Below are 15,025 nucleotides of genomic sequence, written 5' to 3'. Positions count from 1 at the left end.
GTGTGTGCGCGCGTGTGTGTGTGTGTGTTACCCCAGGGTCGATATCCTCCTGCGATGCCTTCCTCAACGTGTTTCAGTCACGTGGGCTGCGACCTGAGGTGATCTGTCCATGTGCCAGCTCTTCAGAAGCAATGACTGTCGCCATCCGCAGGTGCGCTTCCGTTACTGCACCTGACGAGAACAAAAGCAGCCTCTTTGGCTTTCTGTGCTGCTGTTATGTCACACCATGCTTGCAACATCAGCTGGTTCCTGCAGGGAGGAAGGGAGATTTGTTCTGTTGATCACAGCGCAGACTGTAGAGTCTCACAGCTTTCTGCTAATTGTGAAGCTCAGTTTTGGAGGAGGATTACGATGCCAGACGGATTGGGAGGCAAGAAAATGCTTCAAGTAGAAAAGCTGGCACTATTTTTAGTGAGAGAAATGCAAATTTAAATATATGCAAGAGTTAAGAAATGTAATGGAGCCACAGAGTCATTAAATTTCTCCAGAACCAGTTCACATCTTCTTTTTAAGTGTTAGTACTGCTGTCACTGTACTACACCAGTAGATGGCTCAGTCTGACTGCCGTAAGCAGAAAAGGAAGAATTTAAGTGATAGTATGGCTTAAGTAATAGCATGACTGTGTGTCCCGCAGACCTCCAGAAATGGGGGTTCCTCCTCCCGGGAAGGCGGTGCTGTCCATGGGTGGGCTGAGTCATGGGGTGATCCGTGTGGATACTGAGGAGAAACTCTCTGTTCTTACAGTGCAGGATGTGGGACAGGTCATGCCTGGAGGTACAGTATACCATGCACATTATTAACATTTTACTGATGTTAATGACTAAAATACTGATTTTGAAGAAGGTTGAGAAAAAGGAGATTTTCAAAAATTAAAAAAAAAAGTGTACATGCTGACACTGAAATATCTAACCATATAAAAGTGCTTGTAGCAAAATATTCACCTTAAAAGCCTCTTTTAAAACAACATTTTAAACGCATCACCAATAAATCACCACATCCAACTTAAATGAAATTATTTACCAAATTTTACTGTTTGAACTTTTCGAAGTGTTTCATAGAAGTTTTTGAAAAGCTTAATGCAAACCGGGATCTTGGAATCGATTTAAATATTGACCTTATGACTCATTCTTCCTTGTGCCCATCCTTCTGTGTCCATTTTGCATTTCCAGCCTTGGTCTGTGTGGTGCGAGCCGAGGGAATACCTTATCTCTGTCAGACAGACGAGGTCGGAGAGATCTGCGTGAGCTCAGGCAGCACCGGTGTCGCTTACTACGGCCTCCCAGGCATGACCAAGAACATCTTTGAGGTTGGTGTTTCGTTATTTCTGTAAGTGGTCAGGTGTGACAAAGGATTCGGCGCTTTTCTCCTAATCTTATTATTCATGAGTGTCACTTCATATGTGCAGTGTAATAGCACCACATTTCTAAAAATCTTCTTAATTGATAGCACTAAAATTAAATGAGTCATCATCTGATTGGACTTCTATTAAGTGAAGGCAGTATCTGTTTGTTTTGATGTTTGGTTTTAATAGTGTTGTATCTTCTTGCAGACTGTCCCTGTAACACCGTCTGGGATCCCGATCAGTGGCCGACCTTTCACTAGAACCTCACTGCTGGGCTTTGTAGGGCCAGTAAGTTCCTCTTTTGATTTCCTTTTAACCTTCCTTTGATTTAATGTCAGTCTTACAGCTTTACACAGGTACATTTTAACTGTCCTTTCAGATCTCTAGTACCTCTGTGACAGTTCTGGCAGCAAAAAATAAAAATAATGATAATGGGTTTTTCTGCTTAATAGAACAGATATTAATATCTGTCAGAAATAATCAGCATGAAGCGCCACATGTGATATTGTCAGTTTTACCATCTTGTTGCCTCTACTCTGGTTTGTGATTTTCTAAATTACTCAGGAAGACTCTCAATGGTTTGTGTTAGTGGTTGTTAGTCAACAGTGAGTTTAGTAACAAATATGCAAATGTTTTACTAACTAAACTAACTATTTGCAACATTAGATTGCCCAGTTAAAGGGTCCATCCAGTCAATGCGCAAAGACCAATCATCTCTGTAATTGTTGCAGGTATTTGTCCGTATTTTAATTTAATCTGCTCACAGAATTGAAGAAAACGGTCTCTGAGGCTATGGCATTTGATTTTAGTCTAAAAGATTAATTTTTCTTTTAGGATATTTCACTGAACTCCCTTTAGGCAGCATTATTTCTGAAGTGGATTATTCAGCAGTTTCAAAAGAAAGAAAGAAAGAAATGGAAATCTCTTTATTTTGAAGGATTGCTTTTGTGTTTATAGACTTTCAAACCAGTGAAAGATGGAGCTGACCTGAGTTTATTTGTTAAAATCGTGGAGATGATCATACCAGTGTCATTATCACTTGACAAATGGTGATGTTTTTTTAATTTCCGAGTTTAAAGCATAATTGTTTTCCCTTTGAGGACATGACAGCTCCTGGATGAAGAGTTTGATGATAGTTTATAAGACGTCTGTAAACCTTTTGAGGCATTCAGATTTCTTTGCACCAGGAGCTCGTGTGTTGTGCGGATCACCATATGAACTTTTGTGACTCTTTCCAGGACAGCCTTGTGTTTGTCGTGGGAAAGATGGATGGACTGATGGTCGTCAGTGGGCGGAGACATAACGCTGATGACGTAGTTGCCACAGCGCTGGCCGTGGAGCCCATGAAGTTTGTGTACAGGGGAAGGTAAAGGAGGAAGCGGCATGGAAATTGTGAAAGTTTGCACTTCTTGTTGAGCAGGACAGCCAGTTTGTGACGGTGTTGCTTTGCTCCCCAGGATCGCAGTGTTTTCTGTGTCTGTACTGCACGACGAGAGGATCGTCGTGGTGGCAGAGCAGAGGCCAGACGCCTCAGAGGAAGACAGCTTCCAGTGGATGAGCCGTGTCCTCCAGGTCCTCAATATTTTTTGTTTTGATCTGGTTTATTTTTGAATTTACATGTTTATAAAATAATAAATGAATCTCAAACTTTACCAAAAAAAATATAAAGCAGGCACTGTAAAAGTCGTCACTTGACAGCTTTGTGTAACCTCGCTGTTTGTTTTCAGGCCATAGACAGCATCCATCAGGTTGGGGTGTACTGCCTGGCTCTGGTACCTGCTAACACGCTTCCTAAGGCTCCCCTCGGCGGCATCCATATATCTGAGACCAAGCAGCGCTTCCTGGAGGGTGCTTTACACCCCTGCAATGTCCTTATGTGCCCTCACACATGCGTCACTAACCTGCCCAAGCCGAGACAGAAACAGCCAGGTAGACCACAAGACACCTCACTCTGAGATCAAAAACACAACAATAATTATTCCAATATGTTTGCCTTAAAATGATTTTTGGTGCTAACTTCACTGAGATGTATGATGATGATGCTTTGGTTGTGCTGGACAGAGGTTGGTCCTGCTTCTATGATAGTGGGCAACTTGGTGGCAGGCAAGAGGATAGCACAAGCCTGCGGGAGAGACTTGGGACAGCTGGAGGACAATGACCAGGCACGTAAGGTAGATAGTCATCCTCATTTCATCCATGCCACACCTCTGCTCACACACTGCAGACACAGGTAAGGATCCACACCTGAGGGAGAAATCTGAGTCTAGATGTATGTGCTCTTCAGTTGGTTGGACAACCTCAGTCAGGAAATTGAACAGCACGGATGTTACAAAGACGAGTTGCCTGGATCCAGCCACTCTTACTAGATTGTATGATGTCATCTCAACAAGAACAAATTAAGTTGCTGAATTTCATGCAGATGCTACATGATTTAATTACGTTCACCATAGAAACATGGAATTATTTAGTTCAAATTACAAGTCTGGATCTTGTGCATGTAACAACCACCCAATTTCATTTTTTTGAGTCGACTCGCTAAATTCACAAGATCACATTAGATGTCAAACCACAGGAAAATCACTGGGGTTACAAGAGGCAGACAACCACATCACGTGTATGCTGCTACTATTTCTTATGGTTGAACTTGTCAAGGACAACGACATAAAGCATCATCAAGCATAGCTTTCCTACTTTTGTTAAGACTGTATTGACAGATTAATGCCATGGTGGTTCGTGCTGTTGCCTCAGAGCAAGAAGATCCTGGGTTCAAATCCACAATGTGGCGAAGTTTGCAGTGGGTTCTCTGTGTATTCTGGTTTCCTCCACAGTTAAAGGTCATGCAGTTGTAAGGGTAGCTGGTTATTCTAAATTACCCAAATGTGTTGAAGTGCAAATGGTTGTTTGTCTCTGTATGATAGACTAGTGACCTGTCCAGTCTGTACCCTGGCCCTGTTACCCTATCACTTCCACAGCCCAGATAAAGATAAGAAGATGGGTGGATTGGAAGTTGCTGTAAAACAAATTTTTTTGTTGAACATTATGTAATATGAATACAACATGTACTACAGACATAAGTTACATTTCATTCATTCAACAAGATTATCATTGGTGTAAGAAACAAATATTTTACTAGTTCATGTGACAAGACTGACTTTTGATGTGCCAAAGTGTTTAAACAATATAAGATGAATTTAAATAAATTTAATTAGACTAACGTGGTGCAAACATGTTGATTGAACAAAAGTCAAATTAATTGAATGTTAATGTTAATATTATGTTAAACCTACACACATATATCGTGTTGACACAACACAACCAAGATGGATTAATATAACATGATTTGTTTAGATGGAATATAAGTGGCAAGATAAAATTACGTTCATCCAATGAATAATTTTTTTGAGTGTACATGCAACTGAGAGATGGCCTTCCCTTCTGCAAAAAACACAGGCATCACATAACTCAGATTGTTTTCCCATCATGCATTACACCTTTTTGCCTTTTGATCATCATCTGCACATGTGCTCTACCCCTTAAATGTTTCTTATTCATGTGCAAAAACAGCCTTGTCTTATTATGCAACAATATTTAAAACCATTTATTAAGTGAGACAAGATATTTCTGTGTGACACTTTGATATCTTTGTAGTTAATTTTGTGTTTTCTTCCTTTAGTTCCTCTACATTCAGGATGTGCTACAGTGGAGAGCTCAGGCCACTCCAGACCATCCTCTGTTTCTGGTTCTCAATGCTAAGGTATTGTCTGTACTGGGGTTTGACTTAAGAAAGATCAAATTTGATCAATAGAAAGATCTCTAAATAGAATGTGGTTTTGAAGGTAGTAACACTGATGTGTTATTACAGTAAATTTCCTTGAAATTCAGTTTAAAACCTTTTTACAAAAAAAGATTGTTGTCTCAGGTTTATCTGTTACCCTGATTCAGTTTAATTAAGTGAGTCATGAATAAAGATACTTCATTAAAGTGATGCAAAACTCCTGCAACTCAAGTTTTCATAAGAGGAAAGAAAAAAAGTTGTAATGCAAAGTTAGCTTGTTAGACATTTATGGACTGATAAATCTTGATGATGGTGAATTAAATAAAGAGAACGGTGCAGATATATGTTACTCTTGTGCTTTCTCGTCAGGGCACAGTGTCCAGCTCAGCTTCCTGTCTGCAGCTGCACAAGCGAGCAGAGCGAGTGGCAGCAGCTCTGATGGGACGCCTGAACACTGGAGACCACGTAGCACTCGTCTATCCGCCAGGTAAAAAAAAAAAACATCCGCTGCCCTGTGCTTCTTGACCTTTTAAAACATCCTCACTCCATTAGGTTTAAGAGAAAAAATATATATAAACAAACATTATGTGCAGGAATTGACCTGATTGCCACTTTCTACGGCTGCCTGTACGCTGGCTGTGTGCCGGTCACCGTCAGACCGCCGCATCCACAGAACCTGGCCACCACTCTGCCCACCGTCAAAATGATCGTTGAGGTAACGCAGAGGCTGTTTGGGGACACATCAAGTGCTTATGGCAGTCAATGTGGATTGTATGCATTAAAAAATACATTAAAGTCAGTGATCTTCAGATGTATTTGTGCTCTGTTAGCAACGCTTTACTGTCTAATAGAAAACATGAACAGCAACACAACATATGTAGTTAGATTCTACTATCTGTGGTAAAGGTCAGCAAGTCAGTGTGCATCCTGACAACCCAAGCAATAACGAAGCTGCTGAAATCCAAAGAAGCTGCTGCTGCTGTGGACATCAAGAGCTGGCCCACCGTGCTGGACACTGGTAATTTATGTACACACACTCAAATGCTTAATATCAATTTCTGCAGTGAGCGTTCTCCTAATTCGCTCATTCTTCATCCTGCAGATGATCTCCCCAGGAAGAAGAGCCCCCAGATGTACAAGCCCCCAACCCCAGAGATGCTGGCTTACCTGGACTTCAGTGTGTCCACGACAGGCATCCTGGCAGGGGTCAAAGTATGTTGAAGGAACTGTCTGGTTCAGTAGATTCACATGTTGCCATCATATTGCCTCTTTTTGTTCCTGTTAATGCACACCTTGAAATGGAGGGGTAGGATGTTTCAGAGCTGGAACTGAAAACGCTTATGAAGTTCTAGGTGGGATCTTGGGACTACGAAGAGCTGTTGGTCCAGTGACCTAAGCAAATGACCAGAGACGACCACCACGTGAGAGTGATGGGGATAATCTGAGGCTAGCCCATTAAGGCACTCATGAATAAGATTTTACAATTAATCCTGTTACAAACAGATATCAAGTGTATCATTATCAGAAAAGGTGGCAAATGCTTATCTTTAGACATATATATCAGGAGACTAATTTCCCCCTTTAAAACCCCTTTTCCCAGGATGTTAGTACCTATCAGACATGTAACTAACTACAACAATCTACTCAAGAGGCAATAAAAAGCACATTTGATCTTTTGAAGGGTATATAAAGAAAGTAAGGTTTGAAGTCCTTGATTTTAAGCACTTTTCTTGAATTCAGTGTCAGGTCGCAGGACATTTTAACATTAGCTGTACCTCTTGTTCACACTTAATTTGGAAAAACTGGATTCAGATACTTGCCTATAAATGAAATGAACTACAAAAAAAACCCTATGAAGTCCTATTTGACAGATTTGCAAGTCTAATTAAAAAGAGGAACAAACGGCATGTTTGACTGGGTGAACTTCAGCACATTCTGGAGTTATGATTGATTTTATAGGACAACAGTAAAGGCTTAAAAGGTTCTTAGTCTGCTGTGAAGTAATGAATCCCTGAATGTTACTGCAGCGCCCAGTCTTTTCTTTTTTTTATGTCATATTGTCTCTTCTAGATGTCTCATGCTGCCACCAGTGCCTTGTGTCGCTCCATTAAGCTGCAGTGTGAGCTCTACCCATCCCGGCAGATCGCCATCTGTCTGGACCCGTACTGCGGCCTGGGCTTTGCTCTCTGGTGCCTGTGCAGGTAGGGGCTCTCAACAAACGACCACCAGTAACATTTGAAAATCTGGACACAGATTATTATCTTTTCTTTCTGTGGATTCCTGTTTATTCTCTCGCCTGCATCTTCTTGTTTCAGTGTGTACTCGGGCCATCAGTCGATCCTGGTTCCACCGCTGGAGTTGGAGAGCAACGCATCTCTGTGGCTTGCAGCCGTCAGCCAGTACAAAGTGCGCGTCACGTTCTGCTCGTACTCAGTCATGGAGATGTGCACCAAAGGACTGGGTTCACAGACAGAAGCACTGCGGGTCAGTTTGTCTCTTCAGCTGTTGAACAGTGTCACTGAGGGGAAACAACAAACCACAGCGTTTTTCTTGCACAAAGTTGAAGTGATTCTTTTCAAATAGTCCTTTTCCCTGCGGTGCTGTTGCACCAGCGCCATAATTATCAAGACAAAGTGAGGGTACTCAATGGTGAAGCACTTCACTGCTCCGTGTCTGCCTGCTGATTACTGTCTGCAGCACTTAAGACTGGTCTGTCTGTGATCTAATAGATGCCTAATAAAAATAATTATTAATATTAGAACACAGAAACGATTTTTCTCCTTTTTTCTGCAAAGACCAAAATAATCTTATCACTCTCAAGTTCGTAGGTTTTGCTGATGCTGATCTTCTTTTTCCCCCCATATCCAGCTGAGAAATGTGAACCTGTCCTGTGTGCGTACCTGCATGGTGGTAGCAGAGGAAAGGCCCCGCATAGCCCTCACTCAGTCCTTCTCGAAGATCTTCAAAGACCTGGGGCTTTCACCGAGAGCTGTGAGCACCACCTTCGGCTGCAGGGTGAACGTAGCGATCTGTTTGCAGGTAGGCCCACTGGTCAAGGAAAATTAGAAGCGAAAGGGGGAAGGCTGGGAAAAGTTCAGAATGAATGAATGTCAGTGTTTTAGAGCCAAAGCAGGCAATGAATCTGGGCAAAGATTCATGGCAAAGATGTTAATGAAATTCTTGTGCGGTGTCGGTTTGACAGCACTTCATAAAAGCATCAATGTTAGTGATGTTGAACTTGGAAAGTTTGTGGATGCTTGCATTAGCTGAGAAGAATAAAAGGCAACAAGATGTAATTATTGATGTATCGATGTAAAGAAACTGAAAAAGTTAATTAGAATTCATCATAAATCCATCAAAAATGAAGATTCGATTAGAAAACTGCTACGCAGTCCAGTTGTTTTTTGTCTCTGCAGACAGCTTTGTTTATTTTATCTCTAACCGATGGATTTCATTTCCTCGTTTATTTAACTGGTTGGTTATTTTTTTCTAGCTCCTGCAGTGCAGCTCTGTACACACCCTGAAACACAAGCCAAAACACTTTAACTGGAAAACATGGGGCATTTAAAACTTTTTATTAAATAAAACTATTTTATTAGATAATTAAAGGGTGAAATACAAGACCTTGATTTACCAGCTCACTGCATGTTAAGGAAGAGTTTAGAAAGTGCAATGGTTCATCTTACATTTAGTTCCAGTTTATAAAAACTGTGAAATAAGTCATGTTTTGACTTTGACTTTTGTCAGTTTTTGGTCTTGTTCTTTTGTTTTATAGTTTTATTTTTTTTTTTCAGTCCCTGATGATTTATGTGTGTGTCTGAGTGTGTATGAGAGTTGCCCACGTATCTGAATACATACACATATATCTCTTTATTTATCTGTCCTGCCCTGTCCTGTCAGCCCAACAGGTTAGGGAAACTGGCTGAGCAGGTACTGTGTGATAAGAGTGGCTGTTTGCTCTGCTGCTTGGTCTGTCTGTTTCTGTGTGTTCACGTTTGTCATTTATTTTGCATGAAGTTTTGTCATGCTTAGCCACAGTTCACTATTTTTTTTAGCACTTAGCTTGTTTTTTTTTCTCTTCCCGATGAGCTTCAGCTTCTGTATCGCTATTTATTTCAGCCGAGTCCTGCTTCTATCAGCTGGCTCCTGATCATTGCTCTACAGCAGGTTTAGATACATGATCCACACATAATACAATGAGCTGGCTGCATGAACTCTGCTGCGACTCAGTAAATTAGGGTATAATCAGTAGAGTTTATGTCGTACTTTCATACTTCAATCCACAATATTATACAAACTAACAGGGCATAATTGTTTGTGTGTCTTTTTATTCAGTTTTTAGGATATATAAATGTTTTTCAGCTTTTTGAACATATTTAAAATTTACCATATTTTGTTTTTATCTTGTTTTCAGTATATAGACTAATGAATTACTTATGTATGTTCTGAGGAACCTTTATGTTACTGACAGGTGGTCGTTCAGGTAGACGTGCTCTGCTTAGTAAACTGAATCCTGCTTTCTGTGTTTGGCTGTGACTCACAGACCTCGGTGCAGCGACTCATTGCTGGCTTGTGCTCTGGCTGTAGACTGGCAAAGCGAGTGATGGAAAACATAATTTGTTGTGACCAGTCTCACAGCGGTAATGATGACAAATCCCACACAAAGGGATCTATATGTGACAGCTGTAATCAGCACTTGAAAAATGAATCCCTTAGAATTCAGCTGCACTGAAGTACTTTGATTTTTAATCAAAACAAATGATGTTTAGACTTTGTTGAGTCATTTTTTATAAGCATTATTATTTAGAATTTAAATAAATGTTCCAGGTTTTCCCACAGAGCAGGTGATGGAGGTATTTGTGTTTACATGGCCCAGGTTTTGCCAGAGTCCTAACTATCGCAGCCTGGCTGGTTGGCTTCTGGCTGCCCCTTGCTTTGTCAGCAGTAGTTTCATAATCAGCTTCCAAACCCCACTCCACTTAAGCAACATGCAGCGTTAATGCCACAGCTGTAGCACGTAGGTTATTGGCTCATATCTGGATCTGCTTGTTTCTTTCTTTTTTCCCCAGGGTACAGCTGGACCAGATCCCACCACAGTTTTTGTGGACATGAGAGCACTACGGCACGATAGGTGGGAGCACTGTGACAGTATGCATTCATATACATGCATTTAAAACATGACCCGACTTTGAACTAATTAGTACTCAAAGTTTTTTTCTTTCCTTTATTTACGTGTCATATTTACAAAAACAGTGGATATGACATTGCTCACTTTGTCTTTTCAGGGTTCGCCTGGTTGAGAGAGGGTCACCGCACAGCCTGCCACTGATGGAGTCTGGAAAGGTACGGCCTAATTTAAAACTAAGAACTGAAACACAGCAACATAGTGTGTAACGCTGCTGCTTCCAGGGCTTTTTTTGTTAATTTGAGTCCTGGCTGTCTGCTGCTGTAGATCCTCCCTGGAGTAAAAGTCATCATTGCAAACACGGAGACTAAAGGACCCTTGGGAGACTCCCATCTAGGAGAGGTGAGTTGTTTTTTAAGAGAGCAGAGCTGTCAGTCAGTCAGTCAGTCAGTCAGTCTTCTGTGTGCTTAAAGGGAACCTGTTGTGCTTGTTTCCATCTCCAGATTTGGATTTGGATGATTCGCAGTTTAAAATAATCCATATTTATCTTATACTAGACCTCGGTGAAGTCCCTCAGTCCATCCACTCTCTAAGGCAACCTCTAGACAATAAGAAAAACCACTTATTATTCAGTCCCCTTTAAAGCAGGTTACAGTCGCTTTCTGCAATAACCTAAAAACATCTTAGTGTTAAGGTGTTTTGTTTTTTTATTTTTAGCAGCAGAATTCATTCAGCACAGTAGAAGCAAATGTCTATTTACATATCAGTGCTGCTTTTTAAAACATCTTGCTGAGATTTGTGTAAAAGCTACACAAAGTGACCTTTTAGGCTGAACAGCAGTTCAACGTTAATGTGATTAATTTACTTGGCTTTTGGTTTTTTTGGAACAAGTTTGCAGGGGTACTTTCAGCTTCTCCCTTATTTCAAGAGGTCACCACAACAAATAGATCTGTATGTTGATTTGGCACCGATTTTATACTTGATACCCTTTAATGGGATCAGCATGAGGAATACGCAGCTTGTGACTCATCATATTGGGTTTGTAGCGCCTCAGAACTTTGACCAGAAGAAAGAGCAAAGTGTGTGCTTCTGAATGTAACAGTCACCAATTGTAACTAATATGTGTATCAGATCTGGGTGAGCAGTCCCCACAATGCCACAGGATACTACACAGTTTATGGGGAGGAGGCGCTGCATGCTGACCACTTCAACACCAAGCTGAGCTTCGGGGACACTCAGACAGTCTGGGCAAGGACCGGCTACCTGGGCTTCCTGCGGCGCACTGAGCTGACCGATGCCAGCGGAGGTGAGTGACCAATGCTTAGTCTAACTTAAAGTCTGCATCTTTCCACGGAAAGCTAATTTAAGTATTTTCTAGCATCAAAACGTAAACTGAACAGTCTGACTGTGGGTGTTTGTGTGTCTCAGAGCGTCACGACGCCCTCTATGTGGTGGGCTCTCTTGATGAGACTCTGGAGCTGAGGGGGATGAGGTATCACCCAATTGACATCGAGACCTCTGTTATCCGTTCTCACAAGAGCATAGCTGAATGGTGAGAAACCTACAACACCTTTAGTCGCTAGTTGTCAATATGACAACAGAGATTTATTTACTTGATCAATTTAAAAAATGACGAAGAAATATGAATTCTACATGACTTCTCTGTATTTACTTTCATCCACCATCCTCCTCCTCCTCTCTCCAGTGCGGTGTTCACATGGACCAACCTGCTCGTGGTGGTTGTAGAACTGGAGGGATCTGAGCAGGAGGCCCTCGACCTGGTGGCCCTGGTCACCAATGTGGTCCTGGAGGAGCACTACCTCATCGTAGGGGTGGTGGTGGTGGTAGACCCCGGCGTCATCCCCATCAACTCCAGAGGGGAGAAACAACGCATGCACCTCAGAGATGGATTCCTGGCTGACCAGCTGGATCCCATATATGTGGCTTACAACATGTGAGGAGCTAATTGTGGCAGGGTTGACCCCCACTACCCTATGTGGCTTTATGACACTACAGGAGACAGCAGGACAAGCATCTACAGGGGCTTGTAGCAGTTGCAGGCTCGATCTCTGGATGGCTTCGGTTGTGCAAAAGCGATCTGCCCGCTTATTTTTTTTCTACTCGTGCAGGAAAAATGTGAAAGAAACATGGATGCAAAACTTGGACACAAACCTCAAGCCTGTTTCTCTCAATTTCTGGTCTCAGCAAATAACTTTTTAAAGGGCATTCTTGTGTTATTGAAGTGAGTTTTGTATGTATGACAAAACCTCATCTAAACCCAGGACAGCTGAGAGCGGCAGAGCAGGTGGTTACGGTATGATACAGCGGTGTGCCATTGACATAATTTATTTTGTCAATTTCAAAAATGTTGAATGTTAACTGTGTTTGCCAAACACTTGTGCCATAGAAGAGAACTGATGCCAGTACCCAAACCCTGACTCGAACGACCTCCGACGCGTTTCATGTTCAGCCTCCTGCACCATTACTGGTCCGATGCTTTTCACGGGATTTGCCGCTACACCTGTAGGAGCAGCTGCACCCTGAAATGAACCCCAGATTTTTATTCTGCAGCTCAGTACAGATCAAGTTATCGCAACAATAAAGAAGCACACAGCAGCGGCGTCCGAGGAGAAGGAGGAGCAGTTCGTGTTATTTTTTTTCTCGCTCATTTGTGCTTTAGTTTGTAGTGCCAGTAGCTTCCACATAATGCTGTGGTAACTCAGTCTCATCGTTTTCTAATTCTGAAATGTGTAACAGAGTTTTATGTGAACAAAAATGCAATATGAGTGATGTGAAAGATGAATGACTGCATACAGTAAGTGCCGATCAGTCGAAGAATAACGTGCTAAACGATAAAAGCCTTAAGTATTTTTTTCAGACGTCTGTTCCAGTCCCAGCTGGAGTTTATCAGCTGTTGGATATGGGGGGGGGGGGGGGTAAATATGCAGATGGAGGTTAGAAATAGCAAATTTCGCTCTTATCGTACCCAAAGGTTTGCATCTTTTTGGCTAAGATAAATATACTTGATCCTAACATCAGCCATTACAAACACACACTCATTCATTCCATAAATATTTTAATGTGCGTCCCTGTCAGCTGTGTCGAGTGTGTGTTTTATAGCAAAAGACTGGAAGAAGTGGGTGTGGCTTTTGTTGCAGAATGTCAGACTCATTTTGAGTGACTGAAAGTTGTTGGGTTTTAAGGCAAATGTCTAATATGCTCATAACACCCAGACCTCCCATCGTATCACGTCAACTTTCTTGCTTCTTTTTTCTATGTGCACAACCCTTCAGAAACAGGCATCAGCCTGCTGTAAGTATGTACAGATTTTGTGTAAATTATTGATTGAAGGATTAGACAACAGGAAGCAGAACACAAAGACTAAATCTGGTATATATGTGAACTTCTCCCTTACAAACAGAAGGTTATTTGCAAAGGATTTTCATGTGGAAACACTGGAAGGAGACGTGAAAAGCCTTGTAGACATTTTTATGGTATGAAACAACAGCAGGATGAGGTGAAGTACACGCCAAGCACAAACAGAACACAGTTATGCTCTGGTGACGGCGGAGATGTCACAGCCTTTACAGCAAAACGTTGTTAACATATGGAAAGATGCATTTGTCTGATATATGGTTAGTTGTCATTATTTTCATAACATGATTTCATAATGAATAAAAAAAGTTCTTTTAACTTGAAGCCTTTCTCTTCATTGATTACTGAACGTCTGATCAGTTGTTCATAAAAAGTAAACCAGTTTTTAGGAGTGATGTTAAACAGTGAAGCACTTGTTACTGTTTCTAACAGATCTGTCCAATACATAAAGGAACCTATTAGGCTTTTCCTTATTTTATCATAGTGTTACAGTGTTGGATAAAATAAATATGGCTAAGGTTTTCCACAGTGAGTGGCTTGTCTGTTATTGATCAGATCTTTGGTCCGTGACTCTCTAGATGCATTTTTTTTTATATCACATTGACATTTAAGGGTAAATATTGTTTCTAACCATCCACATGCATGTCCAGAGACATGACCAGACTTGGAAACACTTAAAGAGGGAGAATTTGGTCTGTTTAACTAATCAGACAAAAAAGTCCCGATTACATGGGAGGAGAAATGATTAAAGACATCATTTAAGGTCCTCTTCAGATCTTTCTGCTAGCAAATATTTAAAAAAAAAGGAAAACAAAACAAAAATTCCCCAATTGCAATGTGGATTTAAGTTTAAAGATTTTAAGTTTTTCAGAAGACAAAACTGGATACAAGTAAAAATCAGTATGCGGTAGTTATACTGTCTCTCAGCAAATAGTCATAACTTTAAAACACCAAAACTGCATATTTGCATTTACATTACAAGCATACAGTGAGTATATTGATCCAAGGCAGGTTTTTAACAAACAGTAAGAAATTCACTGAGTGACTGTTTTGATCTCAGAGAGTAGTCAACAGTGTCAACAAGACTTACAAAGAACATCTGATGTTTTCATTTTCATAACACAGAATATATCGATATCACCAATAAGCAGCTTTAAATGACAAGAATCCAAAAAAAAGTAATTTAGTACTTACAATTTTCTTCAGTGTGTTTACATATACATGCACACCATAACATAATAATGAGTACTGAGTATGAGAAGTGAGACAAATAAGTAAAATAAAAAAAGTTTTCTTTTTTCTTTGTGATGTTAAATAATATTTCAGTTTTACACTTTACATTACATTACTTTTAACATGTAGAAAAACAGTTACACTGACCAATACCTTGTTTTAAATCCTTAATTCA

At 40.8% G+C, this 15,025-nt stretch overlaps 1 protein-coding gene across 6 annotated transcripts in view; it reads left to right on the top strand.

Annotated features, from left to right (window-relative positions):
- Positions 1-13,941, top strand: part of LOC102194578 (disco-interacting protein 2 homolog A) — an 87,837-nt gene extending 73,896 nt beyond the window's left edge. For 3 of the 6 annotated variants that reach the window (XM_013908360.1, XM_013908359.1, XM_013908357.1), the window contains 23 exons: positions 37-151; positions 635-774; positions 1,170-1,306; positions 1,550-1,630; positions 2,581-2,708; positions 2,800-2,914; positions 3,070-3,271; positions 3,404-3,513; positions 5,016-5,096; positions 5,487-5,604; positions 5,711-5,832; positions 6,024-6,135; positions 6,220-6,329; positions 7,188-7,318; positions 7,433-7,601; positions 7,986-8,156; positions 9,018-9,047; positions 10,187-10,248; positions 10,403-10,460; positions 10,570-10,644; positions 11,374-11,548; positions 11,671-11,794; positions 11,948-13,941. In XM_013908360.1, the coding sequence (XP_013763814.1) occupies positions 37-151; positions 635-774; positions 1,170-1,306; positions 1,550-1,630; positions 2,581-2,708; positions 2,800-2,914; positions 3,070-3,271; positions 3,404-3,513; positions 5,016-5,096; positions 5,487-5,604; positions 5,711-5,832; positions 6,024-6,135; positions 6,220-6,329; positions 7,188-7,318; positions 7,433-7,601; positions 7,986-8,156; positions 9,018-9,047; positions 10,187-10,248; positions 10,403-10,460; positions 10,570-10,644; positions 11,374-11,548; positions 11,671-11,794; positions 11,948-12,200 (2,819 nt within the window). In that variant the 3' untranslated portion in view covers positions 12,201-13,941. The remainder of the gene's footprint in view (positions 1-36; positions 152-634; positions 775-1,169; positions 1,307-1,549; positions 1,631-2,580; positions 2,709-2,799; positions 2,915-3,069; positions 3,272-3,403; positions 3,514-5,015; positions 5,097-5,486; positions 5,605-5,710; positions 5,833-6,023; positions 6,136-6,219; positions 6,330-7,187; positions 7,319-7,432; positions 7,602-7,985; positions 8,157-9,017; positions 9,048-10,186; positions 10,249-10,402; positions 10,461-10,569; positions 10,645-11,373; positions 11,549-11,670; positions 11,795-11,947) is intronic. The other 3 variants (XM_005723318.1, XM_013908358.1, XM_005723315.1) reach the window with 2 other exon arrangements.
- The last annotated feature ends 1,084 nt before the right edge of the window (positions 13,942-15,025 follow it).

Source organism: Pundamilia nyererei, unplaced genomic scaffold (assembly GCF_000239375.1).
Source record: "Pundamilia nyererei isolate P.nyererei 1_Seehausen unplaced genomic scaffold, PunNye1.0 scaffold00009, whole genome shotgun sequence".
NCBI classification, from domain to species: domain Eukaryota; kingdom Metazoa; phylum Chordata; class Actinopteri; order Cichliformes; family Cichlidae; genus Pundamilia; species Pundamilia nyererei.
Note: the sequence above shows the minus strand (reverse complement) of the source record. Positions and strands in the feature narration are given on the sequence as shown.